Genomic DNA, 17,106 nt, shown 5'->3' on the forward strand with positions numbered 1-17,106 from the left:
AGGGTAAGTCTGTAATGATAGGGAGAACAAGCACTGCTGTAGGGATTATTTATTAATGAAAAAAGCAGAGTAGGGGCTTTTTTACACTACACCATTATAGCCCTATGATTCTTCTGCTTTAGCCTATAAAATCTTGGACTTTTCAGTTCTGGAGGAGGGATATTTGGAATTCTCAACTTTTGATCTTTTAATAGTGCCTCACCACATTATACAGCTCAGGATTCTGTAGGATGCAGTCATGGCAGTTAAAGTGGAAGTACAGTGCTATAACTGTAATGTAAATAGGCCACAAAGAGCCATGCTCCCACATGGACAGCCACCCACCATGGCTGAGGATAGTAGTGGATGGCATCTCCCTGCTTTGTCCATGTCCTGAAAGGTCCAAATGGAGCATCTGCATTATTTAGGGACCCATACTTGATAATAACCATGCTAAATGTCTCTAAGATTTTTAATATCTAATTATATCCATTTAACTATAAGAACATATACTTGATTATGGAATTGTACATCAGGAAGTTCTTTTGCCAATTGTTGATTTATATATCAATTGTATATCAAGAGGTTCTTTTGCCAATACATATTCAAAACAGTTGATATTAGTTCAGAATAGGTGAGCCATCTACATGTTTAAAAATTGTGTCCTTTACATTCTGCATTCAGAAATATGCAGAAATATAACAAGAATGTGTATTCCTTCTCAGTGGACTTTAGCTGTTTGGGAATTTGTGAAAGGTTCGTTTAACATTCTAGTTCTTTCTGTTCTCTTTCCAGCACTTTCACTTAGCAGTCCATATTTTGTGTCACTTTTGCCTAGCAAAGTCCTGATTTTCCTATATGTTTCGGTTTCTCTAGTATTCAAAACTGCTGTGGTTCTTGTGTATAAAGATGGTTCCAAGCAGAAGAAAAAATTGGTAAGTTTGTCATTACTTCAAATAGCCTTAAGGAAATCAGGCAGTCTGGAACTGATAGCAGGAGAAAATGATTTGGGGAAATCAAAGAGAGCTCAGAATATCATTAAGTCTGACAAGATGATTCTTAGCAGTGAACCTTCATATATGCAAATACCAGTCAAACATTGTTTTGTCTGCAAAGTCTAGTATTTTAAGTACACGCATGAATGTTTTTAAAAACAATTTGTCTTCAGTGATAAGATTTATTTTAATCCTTTGTAATTATTGTTGTAAAATATGTTTTATCTGAGTGATGTCTTCTTATGAGATGTGTCTATATTAGTGATGGTGAACCTTTTAGAGGCTGAGTGCCCAAACTGCAACCCAAAACCCACTTATTTATTGCAAAATGCCATGTCCCTCTGGCTTTCTAGTAACAAACTCTGGCAAACTCTGTGCTGGGGTGACGGCACATGTGCCCACAGAGAGAGCTCTGAGTGCCACCTCTGGCACATATGCTATAGGTTCACCATCACTGGTCTATATATATCTAAATCTAGAGAGAGAGGGAGTGAGAGAGAGAGAGAATATATATATGCACACATACCCTGATTTACATATCCTGCATTTGAGATAGCTTATAAAGCAAAAACAAACAATTAAAATATCCTGGCATCAAACAAATAAAACATCCTGGCATCTATAAAAGCGGCAATGCCAATTATGTACTGTAAATTTGGTCTAAGCATACAGGAAGTGCATGCCTTGAGGCGAACACAGTCCAGTTTCCCAACAAAATCAACAGAGAAATCTCAGAGCTTGATGAAGGCTGAGGAGAAAGCCTCCCACATAGGTAATGCAGAACTGTGCTGGGGCAGTGAGAGAAAAAGGGCAAAAAGAGGGTAAAAAATTGGAAGTGCTTTAAAATCCAGTTTCCCCCTTGAAATCTAGATTTCTCTATCGATTTTGACAAGAACATTTTATTGATCTACAGACTGATGTTTCTTTAAAAATAAAATGTAAAGAGAGCTACCTGCCAGAGTTTTGGATTAGTGGTTGGCAAGAATACCCAACATTAAGTGAAAAGATTTTGGAAGTACTCATACTGTTTGCAACTACCTACCTTTGTGAAACTGGATTCTCAGCTCTGGTGGTTATGAAGAGTAAATATTGTGCAAGACTTTACATCACCAAAGAACAGATAATTTATCTTTCTAATATTATTCTTCATTTTAGTAAACTTTGCGCTCAGAAACAAGCATATGCATCACATTAAGTATAAAGATTGTGTTAAGTTGGGTACTGAATTTATTGAAATAAAAATGTTCTAATTTGAATAATGTTATGGGTATACATAAATGTATAAATGAAATGTTGGTATGCATAAAAGTGGGAACGAAAATACATACACACTAAAAAATATTCATATAGTACATTGAACTGGTGGGGCCCCTCAACATATGCATGTAGAGGTAATTGGGGGCTCAGGGAGGAAAGTCTGAGAATCACTGGTTTAGCGTTATGCTCTAATCCTGAATTGATCTCACGGCATTTGTTGTAACAAACCAGTTTCATAACTTTTGGTGAAAGGCATTTAGCAACCAGTGGTGTAGTGTGGAGCCAGCATGGAAGGAGGTGAAGGAAGGAACATCAGGGTCCAATTCCCTGCTTGGCCATGGAAATCTACTGGGTGACTTTGCACAAGTCACACACTCTCAGCCCAAAAAAAACTTGTGATAAATTTGCCCTAGGGTCTCCATAAGTAATAAACAACTTGAAGGCACACAATAACAGCAACAATTTAGCAAATGGGTGATTGCCACTGGTGACCAAGCGAGAGGAACTAAGTGTGGTGTTTTTCAGAAGTAATTAGACCAGGCCTGCCTGGGTTGTTTGGTCTTTCTTGCTCTGAATTGCCATATTACTTGCCAAATTTCAGGCCCATTGTTCTGTTGTCTATTTCCATAATCAGCTGACCCAGAAGCACTTCCACTCCAGTTCCCAAATCCTGCCTTCCTCACCTCTTTGTTGTCACAAGAATCCATCGTCATGATATCACAGGTCCTCTAGTCTCAGGTTTTGGCCATGAATTCTCATAAAATGGGATTTGTTGAGCTAGCAGTCCCAGATGAGAGGGGTATTGTCCAAGGTTCGAAACAAGCCCACAAGGAGGAATTTTACCAACTTATGTGCCAATACAAGGAGAACCAGTGTGATGTAGAAGTCAGAGTGCTGGACGCGATTTGAAAAATTCATGTTTAGGTTTCTACTCAATCATGAAGCTCAGTGGATGATCTTGCTCCCTTTAGCTTACAGGTCATTTTCAGATTAAGTGGGAGGAGGAAAGTCCTGTGTGGTGCCTGAACCTCCTTGGAGGAATATAAAAGAAATAAGAAAAAATTCTAATACTATAGCCCCGTGTTCCTTATTTAAAGGCCTGACTGAAATTTTATTCAAATATACTGAGAATGTACAGAATATTCACATGAAGCATGAGTACACTAGCTCTGCTCACTTTGGCCCCATTTTCATCACCCTCTGTGTCTAAAGGCAATCTTTCTGCAGCAGAGAGAATCCTGTATCCTTTTTTTGAATATGTCTCTTAAATATTTCAGGTCTCAACTATCACATTAAAAATCACCATTACATAGTGTGTCCATGTGCCTTCAACTTGCCTGTCAGCTTATGGCAATCTCATGAATTTCATAGGGTTTTCTTAGACAAAGAATACTCAGAGTTGCTTTTCCCAGTTATTTCCTTTAAAAAAATCCCCTACGACACCTGTTATTCTTTGGCAGTCTCACCATTACATACAACTACATCAGTAATCACTATTCTTTTTTCTCCACTGCCTAGGGTGGATCACACAGGGCTTCAATTTATGAAGACTCAGACCCATTCCGTTTTCGCCATATGATTCCTCTAGAAGCTCTGCAGGTTCGAGCACTGGCAAGTGCAGGTAACCTTGACATATTTTTATTTATGTTTAGGCATAATGGTAATTTCGATGTTGGTGGAGCAATGAATCCACAGTGGGATTTAGTCCAAATGTTAAAAGAATTTTTAAAATATTTACCCCCTATCCCCAAAATAGGTTCAGCACGTTAGGCCTACAAAGTTTAAAGTAAACCCTAGAGCTCATACGATGAGGCAACAAGTCACTGCCGTTACGGTAGGTCTTTTCCTGCCCCGTCCCTGTTAATGCTTTTTTTTGTATGGCAAAAATTTGAAAGCAGCTAGCAAGGTGCAAGCTTACTATACATAAAATCCAGGAATTAAAAGCAGCAAATTGTTTAATTAAATGCAAGGTTTATAAAATAAAAGCACCAAATATGGTTGGTGGTTCAAATTCTCCTAGAATTCATGCCTTGGGTTTATATCTTCGAAAGTAGACTAAGGCGGGTTACAGACCGCCCGTTTGGGGCGGCCTGCACCCGCCCCTTTCCCCGCTGTATCGGGGCCTCAGCTGCCAGAATGGCAGCCTCCGAGGCCCTGATCTGCCATTTTCCAGGCCGTGGGGAAGTGGCAAAAGGCCACTTCCCCTTGGCCTGGAAAGGGGTGTCCTTGGGGCTTCATGCCCCAAGGACACCCAATGGCAGCGGGGAGAAGGAGAAAGGGGCCGCTCGGCCCCTTTCTCCCTTGCGTCGCTGGCGCACCTGTCTGAAGGCTGCGCCAGCAACACAAACAGCAAAAGGAGCTCCGTTTCGGAGCTCCTTTTTGCGCCGTGGAAAGGGCGCTCTATGCGCCCTCGCGTGGCATGACAACATCACGTCCATGCCGCCTCGTTTGGAGGCGGCGTGTTCATGACGTCATCATGGCGGCCCCTGTGTGGAACAGGCGCCACCATTTTGTACGTGCTGAGCACATACTAGGGTTGGGGGCATCCGGAAAGGACGCCCCTTTCTAACCCTAGTACGTGCTGAGCACATACTTTTAGGTGCATCTGTAACGCGCCAAATATAATGAAGTCTTCACAGGCTGCCCTTGAAACAATGATTCAGAAGCAATAATTACTCCAAAATATTAATGTCCTGACTGAACTGATGTTAATTCAGGGTCCATAAAACACCAGTCCAATAATATCTACATTGGTTGTCTTCTTATTTTTGGATCCAGTTCAGTATCCTGATTTAGACTTAAACCTTTCTTCAGGCAGATAATTTTTCCACCAGGTGCCTTAATGGATGATATTACCTGATCCCATGAAAATTCCAATATTTCAGAGCAGTTGTGTCCCTAGGGTTGGCGGCACTCGGTGCGGTAACTCGTGGTGTCACTCCCCCAATTGACCTCCTCTCATACCACACCATGCAGAATCCTTAGTAATGTTTTTTGCACTAATGTTACTCGTAAATCATAATTCCCATATATCACTGAATGTAATGGCAATAGTTGTGCCATAAACAACTAACAAAATTATACCTTTAAATTACAATATTATACAAAATATATTTACATATACATAGTTTCATGTGGTTAAAGTGGAAATTTGGTAAAATGTGATGTTTTTAAAGGAAATTTTAAAATAATTTCTTAATTTTGTAAAAATTTAAAAAATTTTAAAATTTGAAATTTTAATTTTAAAAATTGGGCCTTTTTCTCCTCCCACTGAGCCTCACCTCACTCACACCATCTCTTAAAGCATTTTAAAGTGAAACAGGTGGATGCCACAACCTATTTCTGTCAAAACGTAGATGGTTGAGGAGCAGTGGTGTCACACACACACACCCCTTAGGTTGTCACTTAGTGCAGTCCAAATCTCCTGCACCTCCTTAGTGATGCCACTGTTTCAGACTATAAAAATGCCCGCATGTTCACACGAATGTTTGTGGGTGCAAAGTCAAGGCTATTCCACAATATCCAGGTTTTGTTGGTAGCTGTCATCCCTTCTTAGTTGTAAAAAAATGTAACCAATGGACAGTACAATAGATTTATTGCATGGAAAATTGTCCCAGCTTTGTGTGTCTTTGTGTATGCATGTGTGTGTATTAAAAATAAAACTGTACTTGGTGTGTTATTTAAACACTTTAGGTGAAGATGTCATAAAATGCCTATGTGCAAGTCCTGTGCTGTGTGAGTTCTAGGCTCTTTTTGTCAGTATACTGTTACTTAAGTACAATATGGATAGCTATACCATCCTTAAATTTCCTTAGTGGTGGCAGCCACATTCTACAATGCCCCGTTTAAAGAAGTTCTCCATGACTCATCGCCTGGAACTTTAGTGGCAAATCAACACACAGTTTCATGTCTTCAGGTCTCTACCTAATAATATGGAAACTGAAGAAACAGCTAGTCAAATCCTTGCCTGGTTGCATTTGAAATACTGGATTTGATTAAGCATTATGACTGTATTTTTACATTGTATTTATGTAATACTGTTTATTTTTAATGTCATTTATTCAAAACTATACTACTCAGTCTATACACTGAGTAACTCATCAGCATCTTCCTTCCGGGGTCCCAGGTCTTGTTACGTCCACTCTCCACCACCACATTCTGTGGAAGTAGCTTTTTTTAGCCTTCATTACCACTGTACTTCAGTCACTTCAGGAGACTCTTTGGAAAGAGCAGTAATATACTGTAAAAGCATTGGGGAAGTTGGTGTATATGTCATCACTTTCCTGAGTCTTTTAATCATTATGGCTATGTTGTTTACACACTACAGAAAAACAGTTTTCAATTTTTAAATATGCAAGAAAGGTTTAAGCCTCAACTATACAGAAACAATTTATGCCTCAGACTGCTGGATTGTGTTTCTAGCATAGAAATGGGTTTGGTTAGCATTGATGCTCATCTTGCTCTTTCTTGACTATACTGTGGTTGACATTGTTCTACATACCATTCTTAAACAAATTCTGTTTTCCCTTCTAAGCTCCAGAAACTGCTCTCATAGTGGGCAAATAGAATGATTCAGAGATACTTTAAACGATCATATCAAACAAGTATTCCTAATATGAGCTACCTGTGGTTGGTCTATAGGTTGTTAGGTTCACTGCTGTGAGAAATGAATCTTGTTGAGCAGCTGGAAGCCCACAGTCAAGCAGAGGAGAGCAGCATGAAACCCTAATTTTATGAGCTAAATGGTTCTGTGGTGAGGTTACAGCTCTGTATTGTGCTGTCACATTGTTTTGAAATCTCAACAATATGATGGAACACTAGCAAAGTTGTTCTTGAACCACAACAAGCAATAACAGATCAGCTCATAGCAGTAGCCTTAGTTCTTCTTTATACCACTGTTGCTTTAAAATGCGGAATGTTTGGTCTTTGACTTTCCTGGAAACACCCAGTCTCTTTAGTTACTGGAAACTGTTCTCCCTTCTGCCACTCACAACGTTATAACATTAATTTACATGAAAATTGGAAGGAGGGTTTTCACAACTTAGGGTGCACATGAACATGGAGGCCCAACAGAGAAAGCTTCTTCCACAGCCATGATTAATAGACCTCATCCACCCAGAGGATCATCACTGATAATGTCACTCCTTTAAAATGAATCTAACAGTGGACCTAAATGCAGTGTGGTTTTCCCCTAGAATATTGTTGTCATGATACCATATAAGATTATAGCCTTAGTGGTGGCACTTTCTAACAAGTAATTCCTGTAAGCCTTTTCAGCAGTTTTCTAATCTGAGCATACTTTCTCTTTATTTATTTGCTTTATAAATTATATCCTCTGCCTACCAGGTACTTGGAGCAATGTACAATAAAAAAATGTTAAGACTTCATATAAAAAGCAAAGAGAACTGGTAACACCCAAACAGAAAGAACATAGAGAAGAGCTCTTCTCTACACCCCCTTAAAACCTCATGTACACATAAACACATCCACCCACAATTCAAGAGTGAAAATAAAAAAAACCCCTCAAATCAGTAATAACATTTGAGAGTAAAATTAAAATGGAAGGGTGAACAAATTGATAGAGCATTAAGAAGGTGCACTATTGACAAATAGCTCTCCATATTTTGCAGTAGTTTCTGAACATGCTGAAATTAATGGAAACTGCTGTGTGGTATTGCTTGACATACTTTTTTTCACAAGAACTCTCTACACAAAGAACTACCTGGATTTCATGGCCTTGAGAGCCCTGGTGGCGCAGTGGTTAAATATCTGTACTGCAGCCACTCACTCAAAACCATAAGGTTGCGGGTTCAATACCAGCAAAAGGGCTCAAGCTTGACTCAGGCTTGCATCCTTCCGAGGTTGCTAAAATGAGTACCCAGATTGTTGGGGACAATTAGCTTACAGTGCTTAGACACTGTTAGTTCCATATTAAGCAGTATATAAATGAAGCTGTTTGCTTGTTTGCTTTTTTCACCATGTGATTTTGCCCTATTGTGTAGAAGGTCTTCTCTGACAGCAACAGCCACTTATAGGATAGCCTTTTTTTGAATGTGCAGTGTTAGATGAGAGGTACGTAAAGAGATAGGGCTTACCTACTGATGAAAAAGTTTTGGCCACTGCATAGAAATATCATATGAGATATGTCCAGCAGCCTTCTCCTGGTTTTAGTAATGCATAAATCAGTCTGTATTAAGAGTTTTACAGTTAATGGAAATAATTTACAGAAACACTGGTGACTTTTGAAATCTGCTGACTTACAATGTTGATGTAATTTAATACATCATCAACAGCTTGAAATGCTTTTTAAAAAAAGTTGTTCTGTTTTTCTTTAGATGCAGAAACCAATTCTGTTTGTGAGATAGTGCATGTGAAATCTGAATCTGAAGGCAGACCAGAAAGATCATTCCACCTATGTTGCAGGTAAGGAAGTGTGACCTTGAAGTAAGCTCTGGCTTTAATTCTCTATAAAATTGCAATAGCTGGTTAAATAGCAATCATATTTTTGTCAGCTTGAAATTCTAAAGCATTTTATAAGATTACACTATACAATTGTCCCTCCATATTCGCTAGGGTTAGGGGAACAAGACCCCCGTGAATATGGAAAAACCGCAAATAACAAAAACAGTTTTTTTTACGTGAGAGGACACCTTTCTGGGAATCTCTATGTCCTCCAGTGCAACTCTGTGGTCAATGTCCAACATACACTGACCATAGAATGGCACTGGAGTAGCTACAAATGGTCTTTCTGTGCAACTTTTAGTTAAAGTTGGCCACAGAGTTGCACTGGAAGACCTAGACAGTCCTAGAGAGAACATATTAATGAAATCCGTGAATAATCAAAGCCACAAATATCAAAGCCGCAAATATGGAGGGATGACTGTAATTGTAGCTAAATAAATATAATACAGATACAGGCCTTGGGCCTAATTTGTTTCTGTGTTTTTTTCTTTTCAGTTCTCCAGAAAATAGGAAGGATTTTCTGAAGTCTGTGCATTCAATATTACGTGACAAACACAGACGGCAGCTTCTTAAAACTGAAAGTTTACCATCATCGCAGCAGTATGTTCCTTTTGGAGGAAAACGACTGAGTGCTTTAAAAGGTGCACGACCAGCTATGAATAGAGCAGGTACTGTAGGACTACAGCTTTTCAAAATCTCAGTAACCCATGATTGTGTTCTTTATACAAAATGTGGGGCTTTAGCTTCATATTTTTTACGAGCACAAACCCTATCCTTTTTTAAAAAACATCCCACTAAGGACCCTTATGTGCCTCTGATTTTGTAATTGGATAAAACACCCTTCAGTCCATGTGGAATTCTTTTCAAATTAGTCTGGCGTGATTTGTTTTTGAGAATAATAGAATCCTAGAGTTGGAAGAGACCTCAAGCACCATCCAGTCCAACCCCTGCCATGCGGGAACTCACAATCAAAGCACCTGTGACAGATGGCCATCCTGCCTCTGTTTAAAGCCCTCCAAAAAAGGAGGCTCCACCACTCTCCAAAGGATCATGTTCCACTGCCGAACGGTTCTTACTGTCAAGAGATTCTTCCTAATGTTAATCAGAATTATTATCAATAAACAGCTATTCAGTTTGATAAATGAAGAGTCTCTATTTTGAGAGGAGTTTGTGGGAGAGCAAAATAATGACCCATACAAGTGCTGGTCCAAACTAGAGTAGATGTACTGAATATTTTGAATTTATATAAATACTGATTTAGCACTCAACAGATCTATTCTAATTTGGACTAGTAAATGGATTTAGTTTTAGGTATTTTAATAGGAAATGTTGAGCCAAGAGGCAAATTTCCTCTCTTTTAGAGAGCTTTTTGTTTGTTTGTTTTTGTTTCATACTTTGCCTTTTTGTTTGTTTGCTTGTTTCTTTTTGTTCATACTTTGCCCTTTAGGAAGGAAGGGCAACTGATCCATTGATTGGTCTCTAGACATTTTTTAAATTAAATTTTCCATAATTACATCATATTCATAGAAACACAAATTCTTCTTCATTCAGATAATTTGACTGCAAAAATAACATAGCAAAATAACATAAGGTTTCCCTTGACTTCAAACTGATCTACTTGATTTTATGTAATAAATAAAGTGTCTATAACAGTTCCCTCTTATGTATTTTGGTATTTAATGACTTCAGTTTGTCTAAGATTAGCAATGCTCTAAACTGTTTCAGGACTTTGTGTACACTTGTGGTGTATTTATGCCCATCTTTTTTTTAATAGAAATTCTTTAATTTTTCCCAATCTGTATTCATTATTTCTACAGGACTTTTTTAATATCAAATTTGTCAATTTATCTAGTTCTATATTGTCTAAGGTTTCAACAGACAGTCATCTGATATGGGTCTCTGGACATTTTTTATTTGCAGTAAAAAGTAAAAAGACAGATAGGTACACTTAGTGATACTATTCAATGTAGCATTCTCCTGTGCCCCCACCTGTCTATTCCAGAGAGTACCTCGAACCTCCAAAGGAAATTCGGGGGATACAGTGGGGTGGGGGAATCCATTTCACTAATAGATGCCATTTTGTTGAAAGGAAGAAGATGTAGGTATAATGCCATTCATTTTCAGTTGACTTTCAGCAAAGACAACTGGATTGAGAAAAAGACAAAGACTGAAGATGCATCACAATAATAATGACACTGTGCTTTACAGGATTTTTTTTAATACTGGCTCTACCCGAGTGGAAAATATACCTAGTCTCCTGGGTGCTTTGTGGCTATTTTGTTCCAGTCCAATAACTTTCACAGCAAGGCTTCATGTGTCCAACTTGGCTGTTTTATATTGTAGAGCCTCACTCATTTCCAGTTGACTTCTTGTTATCAAGATCAAGAATTTCACTTCAAAAGAGTGGGAACTGTATAGAACTCTTATTTTTTAAAGTGTAAAACCTGAACTGTTAACATCATGACTTCAGGCCTTGCAATACAATAAATCCAGTAGTATGGTATGTTTGTGCAACCCCTCATTGGGCAAAAGCCTTTAAATTTTCAAAGCTTGCACCAGGATTCATCCAATATCCCTTGTGCAACAAGTTCTCTATTCTGTCTGATTGGACACAACTCTGCCCATCCCTACTCCTCAAGCTGAAGTGGCCACTAATCAGCCCAGAGGAGAGTATTTGAAGCCCCTAGCCAGCAAGTTTGTTCCTCCAGCCATGACTATATGCCTCCATCCTTCTTCCTGAGCCCAAGATCCAGTGTAAGTACGCTGCCAGAGAGTCATATCTAACTTCAGCATTCCCATAGCTTATTCCTCCTAAAAATGTATGCATCTCCCCTACAAATACTACAGCATTGACAACAGCATGGCATGTAGCTGTTGTTGTTTTGTTGTTGTTATATTTATTACATTTATTTATATCCCACCCTTCTTCCAGGGCTGGTACTCAGGGCAGCTTACAACATTAAAAAACACAGTACAGTTAAAAACATATAAAATAGTATATTAAAATAGAATTAAATTACTACAATAATTAAAACAAATTCCATGCTAAAATCAAGTACTTTGAAAAGATTAAAATGCTTTAAATACATTAAAACAATATAACAACACCCCATCACTTGCCTTAAAAACTTCCTGTGTTAAAAGCCTGTCTAAACAAGTAGGTCTTCCCCTGCCGGGGGAAGGATGACAAGGAAGGGGCCATTCTGGCCTCCCTGGGCAGGGAGTTCCAGAGTCTAGGGGCAGCCACAGAAAAGGCCCTCTCTCATGTCCCCACTAACCGTGCTTGTGATGGTGGTGGGACTGAGAAAAGGGCCTCCCCTGAGGATATCAGAGTCTCAGAGTCAGAGCTCATATAGGAAGATACAGTCTCCCAAATAATCTGGACCTGAGCCATATAGGGCTTTATAGGTCATCACCAGCACTTTGAATTGTGCCCAGAAACAGACTGGCAGCCAGTGGAGCTGTTTCAACAGTGGCGTTGTGTGATCTCTATAACCTGCCCCTGTTAGTAGCCTGGCTGCAGTTCTTTGGACTAGCTGAAGTTTCTGAATACTCTTCAAAGGCAGCCCCATGTAGAGCACATTTACAGTAGTCCAAATGTGATGTAACCAAAGTATGTACCACTGATGCCAGATTCAGTGTCTCAAGGAGCAGGTGCAGTTGGCGCACAAGTTTTAAATGCGCAAAAGCATTCCTGGTCACCACAGAGACCTGGGTCTCCAAGTTCAAAGCTGAGTCCAAGAGTACCCCCAATATTTTATTAATATTTTCAAGTTGTGGATACTTGAATCTGTGGATGTAGAATCCGTGGATGTGGAGGGCCGACTGTACTAGACTGGGGGAGGGGGAGGTCACTGGCAAAAATGATAAGTCTCAGAAGCTATTAGTAGTTGATTCCTAACTAATAATAATGTAAGAAGAAATATATATATATTTAGATCCAAATGTTAAAATCAACCATTTCCAGCAAATTCTTTGGAAAAGTTTCTGAGGTTTTGTTTTTGTCTTCACAGTGTCTGCCCCAAGCAAGTCCCTTGGAAGGAGGAGGAGAAGGCTGGCTCGAAACAGATTCACTGTCGATTCAGATGCTGTGCTTGCCAGCAGCCCTGAGAAAGACCCCCAGCAGGCCTCCAACAGCAAGGACACTGACCGCTGGGTAGAGGAACAGTTTGACCTTGGTCAGTATGAAGAACAAGAGGATATAAAAGAAACAGACATTCTCAGCGATGACGATGAATACTGCGAGCCTCTGAGGAATGCCATAGTTGAAAAAGAACTTCAGGAGCAGCTGCAGGCTGCCTCCATTACCAGCCAACAGTCATATCGAGGCGAGAGAATACGATACACTGGGGGCACCCATGCATCTCGAATGGCCCAGTTGAAGAAACAAGCTGCTTTGTCTGGAATTAATGGTGGCATGGAAGGCAACAGTGAAGAGGTCATCTGGGTGCGCCGTGAAGATTTTGTACCACCAAGAAAACTGAACACTCAGCTTTAGACTCATCACTCCCTTGCTAGATGGTAGACATAGATGTGCCCCCCCACCCACCCCTTACACATTGTGGAGAATGACCCTTTAAAATGCACACTTGCACATACAGTTATGGCAGCTAAACTGGTTGAAACCACACAGCCTGTTTCTTCTTCTTGTTTTCCTCTTTAATACATTGTATGACAAGGAGAGAGAGAAGCAGAACAAAATTTGGAAATAGAATGAGCTTGAGTCCTTCTCTGTATATTACCAAGGGCTTTAAATTATTTAATCTAACCAGGGGCTGCATATTAAAATAGTATTGCTAGATATTATTAGAAAATTGCTGTGGGTGGGTGGATTTTTTTTAAAAAGACAAAATACCTATGTGCAGCAAATTAGTTAAATGATAGCACAAGCAGCAAATGGATTTTATATGTGACATGTCAATCATGTTCATCTTCCAAAATGAAGCTGCAAGTAAACAAGGCAACACATCTCCATAAATGCAGCTTAACATTTTTCCTCTTAAATTTCAGCTGTTCTCATTGTGATCCAGCAAGGATGATCCATGTACACACATAGGATTCTGGGCATGGACTTTCCTTCTGAATGAGGAAATGGTTTTGTATAGAGGAAAAAAACCTGCATCCAGGGGTATGCATGGGGTGGATTCGCACTGCACCACACTGCACTGCTGAACCACTGTTTGGCACTGCCAATGCTGAGTTGTCCAATCACTTATTCTGTGAGCCCTAGAACTAGACTTCCCTGCATCTTCTCTCTTAATAAGTGATTGGTACTGATAAGACCAAACATCTCTTCGGTCAGATACTTGCACGCAGTTGCATTCACAAAGCTTACTGTCACCAAGTGAGGATCTCTGTATCCAGTGTCATGATGTATATTTTAGGAATGTGTGAGGAAAAATCGGAAATTTATGTCGTGCCGAGTTCTCTTTGGTCTGTGGCTAGTCTAATGTCAATGTTGGAAGTTCTAGTTTTACATGGAAATTATAACAATGCCAAACATTTTTTTATTATTATTTGAAAAAGAGAGATCCAAATGTAACACTTGAAAAAGATATTTTTCTGTATTTTACCTGAAACATGGGCACAAAGGGATGGGAATTTTACAGTGTTAAGCTACAATCTTAAACATGTTTACTAGGGAGTAAGTTCCATTGGACACAGTAAAACTTGCCCCCAAATAAACATACCTAGATTGTGCTGTTTTGTTCCAAGCTAGGATGTAACATAATTCTTTTAGAATGGGAGGATGCTGGTTTGTAAGTAGAATTCTAAACTGGAAACTCTTAGGGATAATCTCTTTTTTTCTTCCTCCCCCCCCCCCCTTCTCTCTCTCTGCCCCTCTCTTTTTCTCTTTCTCTGTAAAATAAAAAAGGGACAGCTGTACATATTTGAGACTGGAATTAAGTTAGAAATGTGAATAAATAACTGAGAAAACAAGATTAAATTAACCCCTGCTGTAATTCCGTTGGAATTGGCAGGGTTGCATCTCAGAATAGTTTGATCCTCTGGTTGATGAAGTTAGGGCTCAGGAAAAATTAAATATTTTATGGCCAAAAAAATCTGACATCATTTTATTCTTTTCCTCTGTGAAATCAGTGTACTTTATTATTTGATTTAATCCCATCACTATAGAATATGAAGAAAATTTCTAAACAAGGGCACCTCTTATTCCATATTAAACTTCTTATTTAAGCATCTATAACAGGGTAAAGATGTGATTAAAATCTAAAAATTTCCAAATAATTTTGAAGCACTTTTTTTCTTATTAAGTATTTATATAGCTTTCCCATTTTAGTTTCAATCTGCAAAAAAGGAGGGAGGGCTATTTCTTTGTTTTGAGGGAGGTCATTTTTGTATCTCCTGATGTTTGAGACATTGGTAGATACATTGAAAACTTAAATTTTTATAATAGCTTTAGGGATTACATTTTATACAATCAGCTGTGGCTATATTTTGAGACACGAACAGAAAATATTTCCCAGCCGCACCAGCTGTCTTGTATCCCAGCCAATATTGAAGTCTTGTCTGTTTTGATTCTCAGTGCACTATACTCAGTGTTTTGAAAGTTTTATCCTCTTAACTTTTGCTATCTTTTAATTGTTTTTTTCCTTAAAAAGCTTTAGCAACATTTTTACACCCTGTGTATCTCACCATATTTGAATTCAAGTCAGTTGTGTACCAATTTAATAGACATGACAATGTTTTAGCTGTCCCCAGTGGAATACAATAAGCCTGTGAAATGCTGGACGTCCTGTGCTTGGAGGGTGCCATTGTACTTGTACATAATGTCATGACCTGTCAATGTCAAAGGTTCTTATATATTTCTTTTATAAGCTGAAAGAAGGTCTATTTTTATGTTTTTAAGTATATGAATGGAACGTTGTAAATGCCTGTCAAATAAAATAATACCCCCAAAAGTTGGAGTAGTGTTGTCATTGTGTTGGTGGTTATTTTGGGGTGTATCTGCATGACAGAATTTCATTGTTTGAGATTACTTTAATGGCCATGGCTCCATCCTGTGCAATACTGGGATATGTATAGCCATGAAGAATGTAGATTTTCTTGCCAGAGAGCTCTAACGCTGTATTCTAAGGGAGCTGACAAGTGGGGAAAGCATCACCTGCAAGCCAGATACAGCCCAAACCTATTTTTGTGGCCCTGGAATAATTCAATTTTTTAATTTAAAAAATGGGGAAATACTTGTTGCTTGAAACTGCCTCCTAGTACTCCCTTGATGGCTTAGGGAGAATGTTGCCACATTGGGTTTAGGGGGAGGCTTTTTAAGCCCATGAGAGACCTGTTTTCTAACAGAAAGCAACCTAGAAATTTATCAACTGGTCACGTCCTGATGAAAATATGCCTCTTCTGGGCCTAAAATGGAATGTGTTGTCCAAAATATGGCACAATTGGCCTCTCAACCTCCCAAGGGCTGACAGGGGTCATCTGAGTACCCCCCCCCCCCATGGAAATGTTTGTTTTGGAGAGTGGAGATGCTCCCTGGGGAACCAATGTGGCCTTCTAAGCTCCAGTAGTTGCCCACCCCTAGATAATTCTATGTACCTCACCAAACTACAGCTCACAGGATTTCATAGGATGGAGCCCTGGCAATTACAGTGGTGTCAAATTGCCATAACTGGGCAGTGTAAAGTGCACATTTAATTTAAGTAAAATGCTTCTAAGGCTTGTTGTTTTCAAACATTAATATTTAAGCTATTATCTGACTCTCCCATTGAATCATTGGCACCTAAATAGGTTTATCATTGCCTGGAGAAGCATTTTCAGTATCAACCTTACACTATCTGTTTGTCAAACTTCATAACACACATTTTGCTTACACAATATAAGCCCTTTTGTATGGACATTGACTTTCTTGCTTATCTGGTGCTGAATCAGCAATGAAAATTGATCTCTGTCAAGAGCTTAAATTGTACTATCCTCAGATACAGGTTATTAAAGGGGAAATAGGGTAATATGGAATACTGCACACTACCATCACACTTTCTTTCCATGAACTGGGAAAGCTAGTAAAAATCCCTGCCTAAGCCTTGCCAACAGGCAAGAGATATGCATGGGCCTGCAGGTATGTGCTGAATTGTTATCTTACTTTGTCATTGGTTCGCTTTTGTCTGCTTTGTCTGGTCCATTGGTTCTATCTCACTGCTCTTTCTACCCATTCTTACATTTTCTTTTAAAGACTTCCTTGATAGTACCACTCTCCAGATTTGCATGCTCTGTACACTTATGTATTTCCCCTTTACAGACATTGATTGTGGAAGTGGCTCCCATTATATTGTATTGTATTGTGTGTGTTGGGTCATCCCTGAAATGCCATAGCCCCACACTGTATTTGTGACTTCATCTCCTGAGTCTCCCTGTGCCACCATTACCACTCATTTTATCATTTTACTGT

General features: G+C 39.1%; 1 protein-coding gene across 6 annotated transcripts in view; it reads left to right on the forward strand.

The window, feature by feature from the left end:
• TIAM1 (TIAM Rac1 associated GEF 1) overlaps positions 1 to 15,603 on the forward strand; it is a 262,355-nt gene extending 246,752 nt beyond the window's left edge. For all 6 annotated transcript variants that reach the window (XM_089512109.1, XM_089512114.1, XM_089512112.1 and 3 more), the window contains 5 exons: positions 856 to 914; positions 3,750 to 3,852; positions 8,567 to 8,654; positions 9,189 to 9,361; positions 12,707 to 15,603. In XM_089512109.1, coding sequence (XP_089368235.1) covers positions 856 to 914; positions 3,750 to 3,852; positions 8,567 to 8,654; positions 9,189 to 9,361; positions 12,707 to 13,191 — 908 coding nt within the window. In that variant the 3' untranslated portion in view covers positions 13,192 to 15,603. The remainder of the gene's footprint in view (positions 1 to 855; positions 915 to 3,749; positions 3,853 to 8,566; positions 8,655 to 9,188; positions 9,362 to 12,706) is intronic.
• The last annotated feature ends 1,503 nt before the right edge of the window (positions 15,604 to 17,106 follow it).

The sequence above is a fragment of the Sceloporus occidentalis genome, unplaced genomic scaffold, assembly GCF_023333645.1.
Source record: "Sceloporus occidentalis isolate IW3139 unplaced genomic scaffold, rSceOcc1.0.p SCAF_2, whole genome shotgun sequence".
In the NCBI taxonomy this organism is placed as follows: domain Eukaryota; kingdom Metazoa; phylum Chordata; class Lepidosauria; order Squamata; family Phrynosomatidae; genus Sceloporus; species Sceloporus occidentalis.